Source organism: Podarcis vaucheri, assembly GCF_965113315.1.
Source record: "Podarcis vaucheri genome assembly, chromosome: 7".
NCBI lineage: Eukaryota > Metazoa > Chordata > Lepidosauria > Squamata > Lacertidae > Podarcis > Podarcis vaucheri.
This window is the reverse complement of record NC_138765.1, coordinates 23,477,073-23,491,643: the sequence shown is the minus strand read 5'-3', so window position 1 is coordinate 23,491,643 and position 14,571 is coordinate 23,477,073. Positions and strand designations below refer to the sequence as shown.

The 14,571-nt window shown below is 50.4% G+C and overlaps 2 protein-coding genes across 7 annotated transcripts in view; both read left to right on the top strand.

The window, feature by feature from the left end:
* SCMH1 (Scm polycomb group protein homolog 1) overlaps window positions 1-9,567 on the top strand; it is a 47,182-nt gene extending 37,615 nt beyond the window's left edge. For all 6 annotated transcript variants that reach the window (XM_082231622.1, XM_082231620.1, XM_082231621.1 and 3 more), the window contains 3 exons: window positions 1,393-1,596; window positions 5,114-5,256; window positions 7,551-9,567. In XM_082231622.1, the coding sequence (XP_082087748.1) occupies window positions 1,393-1,596; window positions 5,114-5,256; window positions 7,551-7,676 (473 nt within the window). In that variant the 3' untranslated portion in view covers window positions 7,677-9,567. The remainder of the gene's footprint in view (window positions 1-1,392; window positions 1,597-5,113; window positions 5,257-7,550) is intronic.
* Window positions 9,568-10,395: 828 nt separating this feature from the next.
* Window positions 10,396-14,189, top strand: SLFNL1 (schlafen like 1). Its single transcript, XM_082231823.1, has 4 exons — window positions 10,396-10,525; window positions 11,068-11,770; window positions 12,335-13,006; window positions 14,059-14,189. The coding sequence occupies exons 2-4, from the start codon at window positions 11,321-11,323 to the stop codon at window positions 14,170-14,172; spliced, it is 1,236 nt and encodes a 411-aa protein (XP_082087949.1). The 5' UTR covers window positions 10,396-10,525; window positions 11,068-11,320; the 3' UTR covers window positions 14,173-14,189.
* Window positions 14,190-14,571: the final 382 nt, after the last annotated feature.

The following is a 14,571-nucleotide window of genomic DNA, read 5'->3' as shown; positions in this document are numbered from 1 at the left end:
GCTAGGGATTATTCACGAATGCAGAGACTGAGCCTGTGGCACGCTCAGTAAAGTTCAAAGTCCTAATGATAGGATTTATCAGGAAAATCAGGCAGACAGAGAGTGGAATTCTGCATCACACTCTTCAGTCATTCAGTCTGCACAAGCATTTCAACTTGCCAGATGGAACAATTCCACCTCACTTTCCTCACCCTACCCCCATGTTGTTCTGGGGGTCCTCCCAACTACCCTGAAGTCATTGCAGGGATACATGGGGCGGGGAGAGGGGGGAAAGCCCTGTTGCACAAACAGGTCCTTGCCCAAGGCTGCCACAGACATAACTGGCATAGTGAATCCAGCCCAGATGCTGAGGGATCAGTTGGACTGCACTTCATGTACACCGAGTTTAGCAGCAAACAGATTGGAGAACAGAAAGATCAGTTTTTTCTCTTATTTATCATTGTGGTACAGGTTTCCCTCTGTCACCTGTAGTATTGTCTCCCCCAACCATCAGCCCACAGGATTTAGTTTAAAATTCTCCATATCAGGTTTGCAAGACTCTTAACACATTCTTACCAACCACTGTGAGGTGTAACCCATCTCCTGCCAGAAGTCCTTCCTCCAGGAAGTGGAGACCATGGTCAAGAAGCTAAACCTTTCCTGATGACACCACCTGTGCAGCTAGAGGTTTACTTCTAGTATTGTCCTCTCCCTGACCCATGACCGTCAACAGGAAGGAGTGATGAAAAAACTGCCTGTGCCCTATGGCCCTTCAGCTTCCTACCCAGAGTGTTATAGTCCCTTATATGTCAAAGGCTGTGTCTGGCAGTATCGCTTGTACCCACATGAATCAGAAGGAAAGAGTTGTGTTCAGTGGGTTTTATCAGATCAGTAACCTCTGTCACATTGTGAATCTTTGTGCTTGAAAGACATCACCCCTCCCAGGACATCCTGCTATCTCTGCACACTGCTGCCTCTGTCCCCCTCAGTAGGGACTTACCCACCACTACCATGTCTCTTCCTCTTCTGGGGAATGGCAGGAATTGTTCTGAACACTGTGCCTTCCACAGTCCCTAGAAGATTGACTCGAAGGGGATGCGGCCCTTGAGCTGGAAAGAGTTCTTTTCCCTACCCCTGCTATCTTTTTTATGATAGTCAAACTAAATGAACATGAAATGTAAGTAGCAATAAGTTTGGATTAGTGAATGAAACTGGTAGAGAAGGGGAGGCCACCAAAAGGACTGGAACTCAGTTGTGAGCAAAGTGATTACTCCTCCTCCTTTCCTTTGTTCTTTTCCTGACTTTCTGTCTGGGCAGAAGCAGGCTGTTTCTGCAGTTTGGACGTTCTGGGTACTTTGCAGCATTGCAGCTGGTGGCTGCACTTCTCTCATTAGTTGGTTGTATGTCTTCCAGGTGAAACGTTTGTTTTGAGTGATGGCCTGCCAGGTCCCTTGGAGCCACGCCTAGACCCCATGGACTCCGCCTTGAATGCTGTCAGTGCATCCAGTCCCAGCAGGAATTCAAGAGACTACAGACTTCAAGGATACAGGCACCTTCACCAGCCCTCCAGTCTTTCTCAGTGCAGTACCTCTGCCTTGCATAGACTTAGTGCTGGGGGTAAGGGCAATTAGAACATCTCTTCTCTCTAATGAAGTACAGTGGTGCCTCGCAAGACGAAATTAATTTGTTCCGCAATTCTCTTCGTCTTGCGGTTTTTTCGTCTTGCGATGCACGGTTTCCCATAGGAATGCATTGAAAATCAATTAATGCGTTCCTAGGGAAACCACCTTCAGACCAGGTCCGGGACAGTCTGTCCCCGGACCTCTTCTGAAGGCTGGGGGGGGGCAAGGGCTTTTCTTCCCACCCCCAGCATTTTAAAAAACCCTGGGACAGCGGAGGACTTCTCCGCTGTGCGGGGCTATCTTAAAATGCTGGCGGGCGGCATTTTAAAATCGCTCCGGACAGCGGAGGACTTCTCCGCTGTCCAGGGCGATTTAAAAGCCCCTGGGAAGGCAGGCAGGAGGGACAAAGACTTTTGCCCCCTGCCCGCCTTCAGAAGGTGTTCCCGCCCCCCGCCCCACTTCGGAACAGCTTTCCGAAGTGGGGCGGCGGGGCCAGGTGTTCCCGACCCCCCTCCCCACTTCGGAAGAGCTTTCCGAAGTGGGGCGGCGGGGCCAGGTGTCCCCGCCCCCCCTCCCCACTTCGGAAGAGCTTTCCGAAGTGGGGCGGCGGGGCCAGGTGTCCCCGACCCCCCTCCCCACTTCGGAAGAGCTTTCCGAAGTGGGGCGGTGGGGCCAGGTCTTCCCGACCCCCCTCCCCACTTCGGAAGAGCTTTCCGAAGTGGGGCGGTGGGGCCAGGTGTTCCCGACCCCCCTCCCCACTTCGGAAGAGCTTTCCGAAGTGGGGCGGTGGGGCCAGGTGTTCCCGACCCCCCTCCCCACTTCGGAAGAGCTTTCCGAAGTGGGGCGGCGGGGCCAGGTCTTCCCGACCCCCCTCCCCACTTCGGAACAGCTTTCCGAAGTGGGGCGGCGGGGCCAGGTGTCCCCGCCCCCCCGCCCCACTTCGGAACAGCTTTCCGAAGTGGGGCGGCGGGGCCAGGTGTTCCCGACCCCCCTCCCCACTTCGGAACAGCTTTCCGAAGTGGGGCGGCGGGGCCAGGTGTCCCCGCCCCCCCTCCCCACTTCGGAAGAGCTTTCCAAAGTGGGGCGGCGGGGCCAGGTGTCCCCGACCCCCCTCCCCACTTCGGAAGAGCTTTCCGAAGTGGGGCGGCGGGGCCAGGTGTCCCCGACCCCCCTCCCCACTTCGGAAGAGCTTTCCGAAGTGGGGCGGTGGGGCCAGGTGTTCCCGACCCCCCTCCCCACTTCGGAAGAGCTTTCCGAAGTGGGGCGGTGGGGCCAGGTGTTCCCGACCCCCCTCCCCACTTCGGAACAGCTTTCCGAAGTGGGGCGGCGGGGCCAGGTGTTCCCGACCCCCCTCCCCACTTCGGAACAGCTTTCCGAAGTGGGGCGGCGGGGCCAGGTGTCCCCGCCCCCCGCCCCACTTCGGAACAGCTTTCCGAAGTGGGGCGGCGGGGCCAGGTGTTCCCGACCCCCCTCCCCACTTCGGAAGAGCTTTCCGAAGTGGGGCGGCGGGGCCAGGTGTCCCCGCCCCCCCTCCCCACTTCGGAAGAGCTTTCCAAAGTGGGGCGGCGGGGCCAGGTGTCCCCGACCCCCCTCCCCACTTCGGAAGAGCTTTACGAAGTGGGGCGGCGGGGCCAGGTCTTCCCGACCCCCCTCCCCACTTCGGAAGAGCTTTCCGAAGTGGGGCGGTGGGGCCAGGTGTTCCCGACCCCCCTCCCCACTTCGGAAGAGCTTTCCGAAGTGGGGCGGTGGGGCCAGGTGTCCCCGACCCCCCTCCCCACTTCGGAAGAGCTTTCCAAAGTGGGGCGGCGGGGCCAGGTGTCCCCGACCCCCCTCCCCACTTCGGAAGAGCTTTCCAAAGTGGGGCGGCGGGGCCAGGTCTTCCCGACCCCCCTCCCCACTTCGGAAGAGCTTTCCGAAGTGGGGCGGTGGGGCCAGGTGTTCCCGCCCCACCTCCCCACTTCGGAACAGCTTTCCGAAGTGGGGCAGCGGGGCCAGGTGTCCCGCCCCCCCTCCCCACTCCGGAACAGGTCCTGGACCTCTTCTGAAGGCTGGCGGGGGCGAAAGTCTTTGCTCCCCCCGCCTGCCTTCAAAAGCTGTCCGGCCCAGGCATCCCGGACCTTTCCGCCAGCAGCGGCAGCGCTGCCGCTGCTGGCGGAGACTTGCCGGCATGCCGAAGCCTGTGCGCAGCGCGCCCAGGCTTCGCGGATCTCTCTGCCAGCAGCGGCAGCTCTGCCGCTGCTGGCGGAGACTTGCCGGCATGCCGAAGCCTGCGCGCAGCGCGCCCAGGCTTCGCGGATCTCTCTGCCAGCAGCGGCAGCTCTGCCGCTGCTGGCGGAGAGTTGCCGGCATGGCGAAGCCTGCGCGCAGCGCGCCCAGGCTTCGCGGATCTCTCTGCCGGCAGCGGCAGCTCTGCCGCTGCTGGCGGAGAGTTGCCGGCATGGCGAAGCCTGCGCGCAGCGCGCCCAGGCTTCGCGGATCTCTCTGCCGGCAGCGGCAGCTCTGCCGCTGCTGGCGGAGAGTTGCCGGCATGGCGAAGCCTGCGCGCAGCGCGCCCAGGCTTCGCGGATCTCTCTGCCGGCAGCGGCAGCTCTGCCGCTGCTGGCGGAGAGTTGCCGGCATGGCGAAGCCTGCGCGCAGCGCGCCCAGGCTTCGCGGATCTCTCTGCCGGCAGCGGCAGCTCTGCCGCTGCTGGCGGAGAGTTGCCGGCATGGCGAAGCCTGCGCGCAGCGCGCCCAGGCTTCGCGGATCTCTCTGCCGGCAGCGGCAGCTCTGCCGCTGCTGGCGGAGAGTTGCCGGCATGGCGAAGCCTGCGCGCAGCGCGCCCAGGCTTCGCGGATCTCTCTGCCGGCAGCGGCAGCTCTGCCGCTGCTGGCGGAGAGTTGCCGGCATGCCGAAGCCTGCGGCAGCGCGCCCAGGCTTCGCGGATCTCTCCTGCCTTCAAAAGCCGTCCGGGATAGCAGGAAGCGCTTCCCTGCTATCCCGGACAGCTTTTAAAATGCTGGCGCTGGGGAGCAAAGCCTTTTGGCCCCCGCCAGCCTTCCTGGACCTCTTCTGAAGGCCGGAGGGGGGGGGAAAGGCTTTGCTCCCCACCGCTAGCATTTAAAAGAGGTCCCCGGAGATTTCCCTATGGGCTTTCGTCTTGCGAAGCAAGCCCATAGGGGAATTCGTCTTGCGAGGCAAATCGCGGACGAAAAAACCTTTCGTCTAGCGAGTTTTTTGTCTTGCGAGGCATTCGTCTTGCGGGGCACTACTGTATCCCTAGCTCCATTCTTGTGTTTCCATGCAATGTATTATTTCCCATGCATGATGGAAGAGAAGGGGGCAACCGGTGACATGCAGCATTGTTCACGTGAAAATGGCTCTGTGCAAACTAACACTGACAAAACAGGTGGCAGTCTTTGGAAAAAAGACCACCTGGAAAAATCATGAGCCCTGCAGTATCCTATCATGCCAGGACACAAGTGTGTTTGGGTTTTGTTGATTTGTTGATTTGTTTCCGTTGTTCCCTCTAGGCTCTGACAGATACCTTGCTCCTCGAGACACCTCACGGCTGGGCAGCCGAGACCCATCTGGCTGGACAGTGGAAGATGTCATGCAGTTTGTGAGGGAAGCTGACCCACAACTGGGACCCCATGCAGACCTCTTCCGAAAGCATGTAAATATAACCAACAACATGGGCAATTTGTGGGGTGGGGTGTCTCTTTCATGGTCACACTCTCCTCCTGCTGCAAGAATCATGGCACAAGCACTCACAGCCACCATGAGGCAGACTTTAACAAAGAAGCCTTACTTTTTGCCAAACTTTTGTACCAAGTTCCTTTCCCCTTGAGGAGCTTTGGTGCTTGTCTAGTCAGAGGAAGCAAAGCTCCAGGGTGGATGTGCTTGATCATCAGATGTAGAGCAAAGACCAAAGCACAAGAGATAATCTCTGCTGCATGTGTCTCACTGAAAGCACCACAGGCTCAGCTTCACAAGTATTGTATGACAGACGTCTTGGTTTGCACATCTTGCGCAGATCTGTGCAACTGCCCTATTGAAAGCGACATACCTGACTGGGCAGAATGCCAGTTTTTGCACAGTTATAATGTTGTGCGTATACATATTGGAAACTGGTTTGCATCTTTTGTAGCTTTAGTTATTGAAAGAAGTTAATTGGTAATGAAATAATGGTATTTGCATATCCCTCCACATTCCCACTTCAATGTCTGAAAAAGATGCACAAATTTTATTATATTATTGAGCCATTTCAGTGAGGGAGTAGTGCAATAAGCGGGAGATGTTTTATGTAGAATGGAGGAATTGGGGGGAAAGTGAGACTTTGAAGTAGGAACATTCCTGGTGGTACTGAGTTGGCAACTGAGCCCAGGAATAGTGATCTATTTTATTGAACTGAGTGCAGCCCTCGCATTTCCATTCTCCTCTGTGCACCTTTTAGCAGGTGACTAATAGCTGGGATCTAATAAGGATATGTCTGGTTCCCCTGGGGCCTCTTGGGTTTTCACATATTTGGTTCAAGGAATAAACAAAACATCCCCAGCGTAGATTGGAGGGGAGAGTTGAGGCAAGACTTGTTCCCACAGTACATAAAAGGCTCCCATGAAATCTCCCTCCCCCTAAGTCTGGTGATAGCATCATCTTAGATTTCATTTTTATTCATGGGAGTATGTGCTGGTGAAGCAAATCTATACAGTTCAAGAAGGGGAGGGAGATGAGGTAAAATGCTGGTGGTGGGCATTGTCAGGAGAGAAAGAGAAAGCAGGCAAAGTTGACACTAGCTGATAGCCAGCATGAAACCTTGTCTGGGCTTTCAGATGTGGCTCCCTGACAATCTCTCCTTTCAACCCAACAATGCAATTCAGCCTTTAAAGTGTTTGGGCATGACTGGAAAAGATATCCAGTGACTTACAGAAGTTGTTGTCTTCCCTGTTTTTAGCAAAAGCAGAATTGTTCCAAACAGCTTCTGTGCTTGCAGAATTTGGATTTATTTATGTATATGCAAAAAGGGCATAACTGCCTTTGGTGAAGAGCAGTTGGGTTGCAGGGAGGAACAAAAAATTGCTACAGGTCAGATTTTTCCCAAATAGCTATACTGGTTTTAGACAGGGAAGACCACCCTTTTCATCTTTTGGAATAGGAATAGAATGGGTGTCCTTCCAGATGTTATTGACTTCAACTTCCATCAGTTTGCAAAATCAGGAATGATGGGCATTGGGAGTCCTGTCACTTGTTCCCTGTGCCTGCTTTAAACAATTGTAGTGTTGGGAGCAGGGCTGGAGCTGGAACATAGAAACATAGGAAGCTGCCTTATATTTATTCAAACCATTGGTCCATCTAGCCCAGTTTTGTCAACTCTGACTGGCAGCAGCTCTCCAGGGTCTTTGGCATAGAGCAGTGTTACCTATCACCTGCTAACTGAGCCTTTTAACTAGAAAGACCATGGATTGAACCTGGGACATTCTGCATGCAAAACATGTCCTCTACCACCAAGCTATTGCCCCACTTTGTTGCTAGCCTGCAACAACACTGTGTATATCTAGATGTACAGCCACATAGTCTCAATATCCTACTGCAGGAGTGGGGAAGTTGTTGGACTCCATTTCCTCAGCCATGATGACCACTGCTCAGGGATGATGGGAGTTGTAGTCCAGTAACATCTGGCGGGCCACACATTCCCCAGGCCTGCTTTAAAGGTTGTACAGCTGAGATTTTGGTATGTGCCGCTTGTTATGCCATAGTGCCTTACAGCTTTGAAAAAGCAGTGCCTGGAACAAGTTCCATCTTCTGTACACGTAACATTGAAAAGTCCACCAGCCCAGCCATAGCATTATCTCAAACTACTGCTAGCCCCACCCGTCTCTTTAAAGTTTTGCTTCTGGCCATGTTGAGGCATTATCTTGCTGCGAGAGGCTTGGCCAGACAAATGTGGTTCTCTCTGTTCTGTGTTTCCAGGAGATTGACGGCAAGGCCTTGCTCTTGTTGCGCAGCGATATGATGATGAAGTACATGGGCTTGAAGCTTGGGCCAGCACTGAAACTCACCTACCACATTGACAAGTTAAAGCAGGGCAAGTTCTGAAAAAGAATCCTCCTGGTGCAGTCTTGGCCAAAGTGGCGCTCTCAACTCCCCACGCAGGCAGGTATGCGTGCCTACATTCCTTGCCCGACACATCTCAGCACTATGAGGACACCTTCGCCAGCAGACAGGAGGTGGTTTCCTGGAGGAAGACCCTGGGCACCCCTATCAATCAAATGAGACTTGGCTTGTTGGTACAAAGGGATGAATGCTTCCTCTATTTTCTGCTGATGGCGTTTTGGGACCGCAGTCCAACTTGTAAGGAAGAATATGCTTCTCCCTGTGTGTGTGTATGTGTGTGGCACTCTGGCAGAGCCACACTCATGTCGGATATGGTTGTTTTGGCCCTTCTTACTTTTCAGATGCCCTGCCTTCTTTTGCTGCCCTCCCTTCATGCCTTATGAAGCGTACGGTTTGGACTCGAAAATTGGCAGTGCCAGGCAGTGTTCCCTTTTTCTGTGCCATACAGGACAGATTGACTGCGAGAATCCAGCTCTGGCATATGACAAGCAGCTGCTGCTAACCAGATTGTTTACTCCCTTGGGTGGCAGGGGTGGGTGGGTAAGGCAGAGGACACGCCACCCTGCCATCTCTTCACTTGGTGCTGTTACAGCCTTTTCCTCCATAGAGGTCTCAAGCTAGCAGTTTTACTGAGTTGCTGTCATGTGGGCAGAAAGCTCTAATATTTATTTGGAACAAGGAGGAGAAGGTGATTGTGGTAGGGCGCAGCAGTGGATCTGTGTTGATATCGCCATGCAGCTCTCTAAGTGAGCTGGGAAGAATGGAGAGGGAGGAAAACGTAGGTTCCCTTATCCTAGTGTCGCAGGGCACACAGCTGAACAACTCGAGCTCCCCCCCCCCCCCAAGATCCTGAAATGTTTTTTCTACTTGCTATGGGAATAGCAACTGTTTTAACCTTTTTCCTGAGGAATCAAATGTTTCTTATTCCACAACGGTACCGTTCAACTTACCCCTCCAGTCTGTCAGAGCTGTTCAGTTGTAGCTACCTGACCAAGTGTGTGGGATAGCAGATGGATGGGAAACAGGTATATTTAGATGGTTTGTCCTTCCCAAACTCAAATTGGGAACATGAATCGCTTTGTTTGTATGTATTCTGAAAAACGTTTTAATGTATTTATTTTTTATGGCACTTGGGCAGTGGCCTGCGTTGTCTCATAGTAGAGGGCTTTTTTTTTTTTTTTTTTTTGGTGCTGGCCAATGAGAATGGGAAAAGAAGGTGGTTAAGCTGGTGCCCCAAAGCTCTGCCCCTCGCCAGGTCCTAGACTGAAACCTCCTTTGCTTTGAGAAAGCAAAGTAGTGTGTGTTTCCTTTCCTCCACTTTCTGGAGAGTAGCCTTAGCAACTTACCCTTTGGGATGAGGACAAATGGACCTTGAGAGTCAGTTGTGCTTGGCTGTTTCCTGCCCTACACTAATAAAGTGAGGAAGGGCAGCTTTAAGGTGCATCTCCTCGTAGGCACTTCTCTCTTCCTAACTTGCTACCCTTCCCGTGGATGCCAGGCTCTTGTGGAAGAGTGATTTCAGACTAGCCCAGAAGGAGAGATTAGAGACAACCTAAATTGATAATGCAAAAAAAACAAAAACCCAAGCAATGAAAATTCATAGGCAATAAGCCACTTCTAGGAAGGAGCCAGAGCTCACTGCAGTGCAATGGGGTATTAGTGTGACTCGGCCGATATTTTGGGTTGTCTGGTGTAGCTCTCTTTGGTGGGAGGGGGGTGCTTACCTCTGTCTGCCATCACTGCCTGGCTGCAGAATACCATTTCTGTGAGCACTGCCTGCTGCAGGTAACGGGGGGCAAGGGGCTGCCAATATTCTTTTCTGCACTTATTCTGTTGATTTTGTTTATAAATAAAAGAGTGGGGGGAAATAGGATAGGTGGAGCTGTGCTGTGATTCTCCACTGATTGATTACATGAACAACTTAAGACACTGCAAAAGAGTGGGGCCAGGGATTCATCCATCCAAAATCAGTACTGGGTCTCTAGGCTTATCAGGAAAAGCTGAGAGAAACATCATTCCATCCCCACGCCCTTAACAACAGAGTCTGAGATGGAGGCAGTAGAGACCACTACCAAGTTTTCCACTTGCAACCCTGTTTTTCTCATTCCCTACAAGAGAATCTTCCATTTACACGTTAAATGCATTTAAATATGATGTAGCACAACTGAAATGCATACACAGGTAAGGGTTAGGGTAACTCGTACCTTTTGTATGTATGGTAGGCAGCTTTCCAGCCATGCAAAACTCGAAAGGAGATTTCTGCACATGCACTGTTCAATTTTCAATCCAGGTAAAACCAAAAGCATTTATATCACTATTCAGTGACACATTCCAGCTGGGCAAAAACACTCAAGGAGGCCATGGATCATGAGAAGGTGTGACCTGGGGAGAGTGTCAAGGACCAGTGGGAACCGACTGGAGTGCTGCATTTAACCCCTAAGACTTGGGTTCCCTACCACTGACACACACACCCACCCTCAGTTGCTGCAGTCCGGGTATTTGCTCACTGCAATTCTAATGCCTTCCTATTGCTGGTATCTTGAAACCTTGCTGTGGTACTTAAGCTTCAAATTGGAAGCAGTTGTGTCCATCTTCCTTTAGGTGAGCAAGTACTGCTTGTCCACAGGAAGCATAGGCCTCCTCCTTCATTGTGGGATCCAACTGAACACAGGTTAGAACTGTAAGTAGCAAGGGCATCTATGACCTCACAATTTAAGCTCTATTAAAGAGACTCAGAGGAGACAGGCCAAAGAAGGGCCTACCTGGAAGCAGCAGGGCTTCTGAACAACAAAAACCTGTTCAGTCCAGCATGAGCACCACCTCCTTCCATGGTAACTTGATTTTTGAGGATGCTGCAGAGGGTAGGGAGATAGAAGTTATCCTTGGGCAAAAAAATTAAGTCTGGCAGAGGTTTATAAATGGATAGAGAGAATGTTCTGCCTCTCATACATTGCAAATTAGCCTGATTGGATACTAAGTTCTAGCAATCAGTAGGGATAATTCTCAACATCATTTATACTGAAAGATACTGTAATGGCCACTTGCTGGGGTGGCTTTTTCAAAAGGATTAGCCATTGATGAACACAGACCTTGTCTCCATGAATATTAGCCACTGCAGGTAAATAAAACCTCTTGGTACAGAAGCAGCATGCAGCCAGGGACCACATGCTGAAGATTAATAATGGCACCTGCTCTTGTGAGCTCCTAAGTGGCCACTTTTGGAATTAGAGTGTTGGGATATATGAACCTTGGGTTGAACCCAGCAAGGCAATTATGTTCTTAAGTCTCATTGACCTACTCTATATAAAAGAGAGGGACATAATGACTGCTAGAAGCAAAATTCAGGTTTATTGTGGGTTCTTTTCCCCCGTAGGCTTTGAAACCATGCCAAGGCCTTTTCCACCACAGTTCCTGTAGCTCCCCGTTTCTTCATCGACCACAGAAACAAGTCAGAAACTAGTGACCATACTTCAGTCATGTGCTAAGTCATAAGAGTAAGTTCAGCATAGAATTAGCAAGGCAGTCTGGCCTCCTGTACACCAGCCAGCTATACCCCAATGAGGAATAAGAGCAACTACCACCAATCCCGCTTCTAGAATTTTTCAGACCATTTTTTAGGTCTGCAAATGGAAGCAACAACCATTCCAGAGATCATAGTAGAATGTGCATTACCAGTTGACAACGTTGACCAGGCCACAGAGCAGTCTTTGACAGAGGCAAAAGCTGAGGAGGAGGTAGAAGAAGATGAAGATTCTGGGCAGGCACGTCCCTATGTTCTCTACGTTGGCAACCTGAACCCCAAGTATTCCCGCGAAGTTCTCTGCAGCATGCTCAAGGACATCTTTGGCATGGCTAGCGTCACCCTCCAGAGACACAACATTGAAGTGGTAAAGAAACGCAGGCAAGCCTATGCCTTTGTCCAGGTAGCCACAGACTCCAGCTTGGAGCATGTCATAAAGCAGCTACTTACCTCTGAGACAGAGTCGGAGCTTACCAAGGAGCTTGTGAAGAAAGGGAAGACTCTCGTCGTGGGACATGGCAAGACGTTTGCATTTCATGCCAAAGGTAACAGAGAGGTAAGGCTCCAGCAATGGGAACACTGAAAGAAAATAATAATAATTATAATTATACCCTGCCCATCCGGCTAGGTTTCCTACAAAAGAGAATATTCATTAGACCTTCAGAGTACTGTACATTACATTTCTTGATACTGATCCAAGCAGTGAAAGGAAATAAATTAATCACCTACATTCCCGCCCCCATTTTTTTGATAGCTTCTATAGTCAAACATCTAAGGCAAACACCCCAGATTTCACTTTCAAACTTCCAATGACTGTTTCATAATCACCCAGGTCAACTTGTTTCGTTACTAGATCAACGCATTTCCTCTAGCTCAGCTCCTACCAGAGTCAGACCCTATTGCCTCCTTTTGCATGTCTCAGATGATGAGTTGTCTAACTCCCAGCATCAGTGTGAGACAGGGAGAGGGTTGTTAAAGGGATTTGTATGTTATAGCCATTATCCAAATGGCTTCCTAGTTTAAATGACGCTACCTCCCCCCACCCCCAAAGAATTGTATTTGCTATAGCCCATCTCCATGGCATTTGCCCTTACCTGTTTTTTCCTTGTCATGTCTGCAGAGTGACTCTGTTGGCAGCAGCTCAGAAACATTTCTGGGAGGGCAAGGGTATGAGAGAAGCAGGAAGTTGATTCTAAACGAACACCATCTCAACCGCATCAGAAAGTTTCCTCAATACTCCTGTATGGCAGAACGGCCAGAGGACTTTCTGAGCGGCACCCGCTCAGACAGTGCCATTGTCCAGAGAGCGATCGTAGGGAAAGAGTGCCTATTCTATGGAGCTTCCATGGGCAACGAAACCCGGAACGTGGAATTCAAACGTGGAAGTGGGGAATATCTGGCAGGTACCCTAAAACATCATGTGCGGAAGTATATGTGCGCATTTCTCAACAGTGAAGGTGGCAGCCTTTTTGTGGGGGTTGAGGATAACGGCATGGTACGTGGAGTCAGGTGTGACCACAAAGATGAAGACAGGATCCGGCTGCTCATAGATTCTCTTTTGAAAGGCTTTAAACCACAGGTTTTCCCATCGGACTACATGCTGAGCTTCATCCCAGTTATCAAAGCCGAAGACACTGGCATCTTCCTGAAAGTTATCCGACTAAGTGTTCATCCTCCAAAGCAGAACAAGCCACTCCTTTATGAAACAGACCAAGGGGAAGTATACATGCGACGGGAAGGTAGTATTCAGGGCCCCCTTACTGGCAGCGCCATTCAAGAGTGGTGCCGGCAGGTAATTTTCAGTTTTTGCACAGCCAAGCAGGATTGAAATCTACTGGTCTATCTCCAAGTGAAATGCAAGGCTTCCCCAATTGTTTTAACAATTGTTACCATTGTTAAATGGGGGAAGGGCCATAGCTCAGTGATAATCATTTGCCTTGCATGCATGCTGAACTCCTGACATCTCCCCTGCCCGCAACCCTGAAGAGCAGCTACCAGCCAGTGTAGAGAATACTGAAGGGTGAACTAATGGTCTGGTTCAGTATAAAGCACTTTCCTGTCTCCCCCCCCCCCCTTTCTCAATTAGGCTGCTGAAATGAAAGGCAGAGAGGAAATCCCTAAGTGGATTTTTGTGTGTCACTTTGGGTCTGGATTTTGATACGTGGCAGCAGAGTGGGAGAGTTTTTATTTTGTCAAAATTATTTGCAACTTGGCTCAATAGGCATAGGGAAAGTTTAGCCACAGACAGGCACCTTCACTGCTTTCTTCAGAAAATGTTACACTGGAGCTAGGGGAGGATAAGAACTAAGTGACTTGTAACTACCCTGAGGGTATAGGGCGGTATATAAATTTAATAATAAATAATAATGACCTTTAAAACATTTAAGACCAAATTACTTTCCATTGGTTATCAGTGAGGAAGTGGACCTTGTTGTTAAAATAGATGCCTCAAAACATGAATTCTATTAGGGAAAAAATTATAAAATCTTTTGATCAGCTTCCCACATAGTTCTAGCCCAAAAAAGCACTATTGACTAATTCTGTCGCTGGTGGACTGACAATTGTGGCAGCCATAGCAGGCAGATGCAATAAATCACATTATCTGCTGTCTTTGGCCTTTGATTGCTATTCTTTGCTTGATGATGCACACCGTAGCTATCACTTACTGCTGCATTTGAACCAAGCCAAATACCCTGGCCTGAAATACATACTGCCAATTCCCTCAAATCTATTCACCCTTCTAGCAAAACTCACTGCCAGAGATCAATTTTGGACAAAAAGGTAATTTGGCAGCAGCTGCAAATATCTGAAAGGAAATAACTCCTGCTTTTTATAAATTTCCAGAAATGGACGGAGGAGATCAAGAAGTTGGAGGTGAAAATAGAGAGCTTGCTGAAGGAGAAGGAAGCCTTCCAGCAACAAAATACCAGCAATGCTACCTGCTGTTTTTTCAGGTGACAGCTAAACACCACCAGTAAAGAGCTTGCGTCTAACAGGTTTCTTGTATTTGTAGGTGGTTTGCAGGAAGACTTCTGGAGCCATGACTGGGTCTTATTCCTAAGTTGGGTACCTTCTTCAAGGCTACTGGAGAGCATTATTCTCCTTTGGCATCAAGACAGCACATTAACATTTAAACTCTGAATGGCACCACTGGATTTTGCTTCCTATGGGAAAATGCCATACATGGTGGTAAAGCTATGAAAAAGTGGGAGGGAAAATTTGTGTATTAGCAATCTCTACAGATAATTAGCCCTTGCTTTCCATAACAGCATTTTTCTTCAACTACTTATCCAGGAAGTTGCTGACATAACCCATTAGCAGGAAGGAGAAACAGGTATGAAGTAGACACCATCTTAC

What these genes read in the sequence shown, in the direction of transcription:
- SLFNL1 (XM_082231823.1), top strand. Translation starts at nt 11,321, where the DNA reads ATGGAAGCAACAACCATTCCAGAGATCATAGTAGAATGTGCATTACCA. An exon ending in ATGCCAAAGGTAACAGAGAG is followed by an intron (nt 11,771 to 12,334) that starts GTAAGGCTCCAG and finishes TCATGTCTGCAG; the next exon opens with AGTGACTCTGTTGGCAGCAG. An exon ending in TTCAAGAGTGGTGCCGGCAG is followed by an intron (nt 13,007 to 14,058) that starts GTAATTTTCAGT and finishes ATAAATTTCCAG; the next exon opens with AAATGGACGGAGGAGATCAA.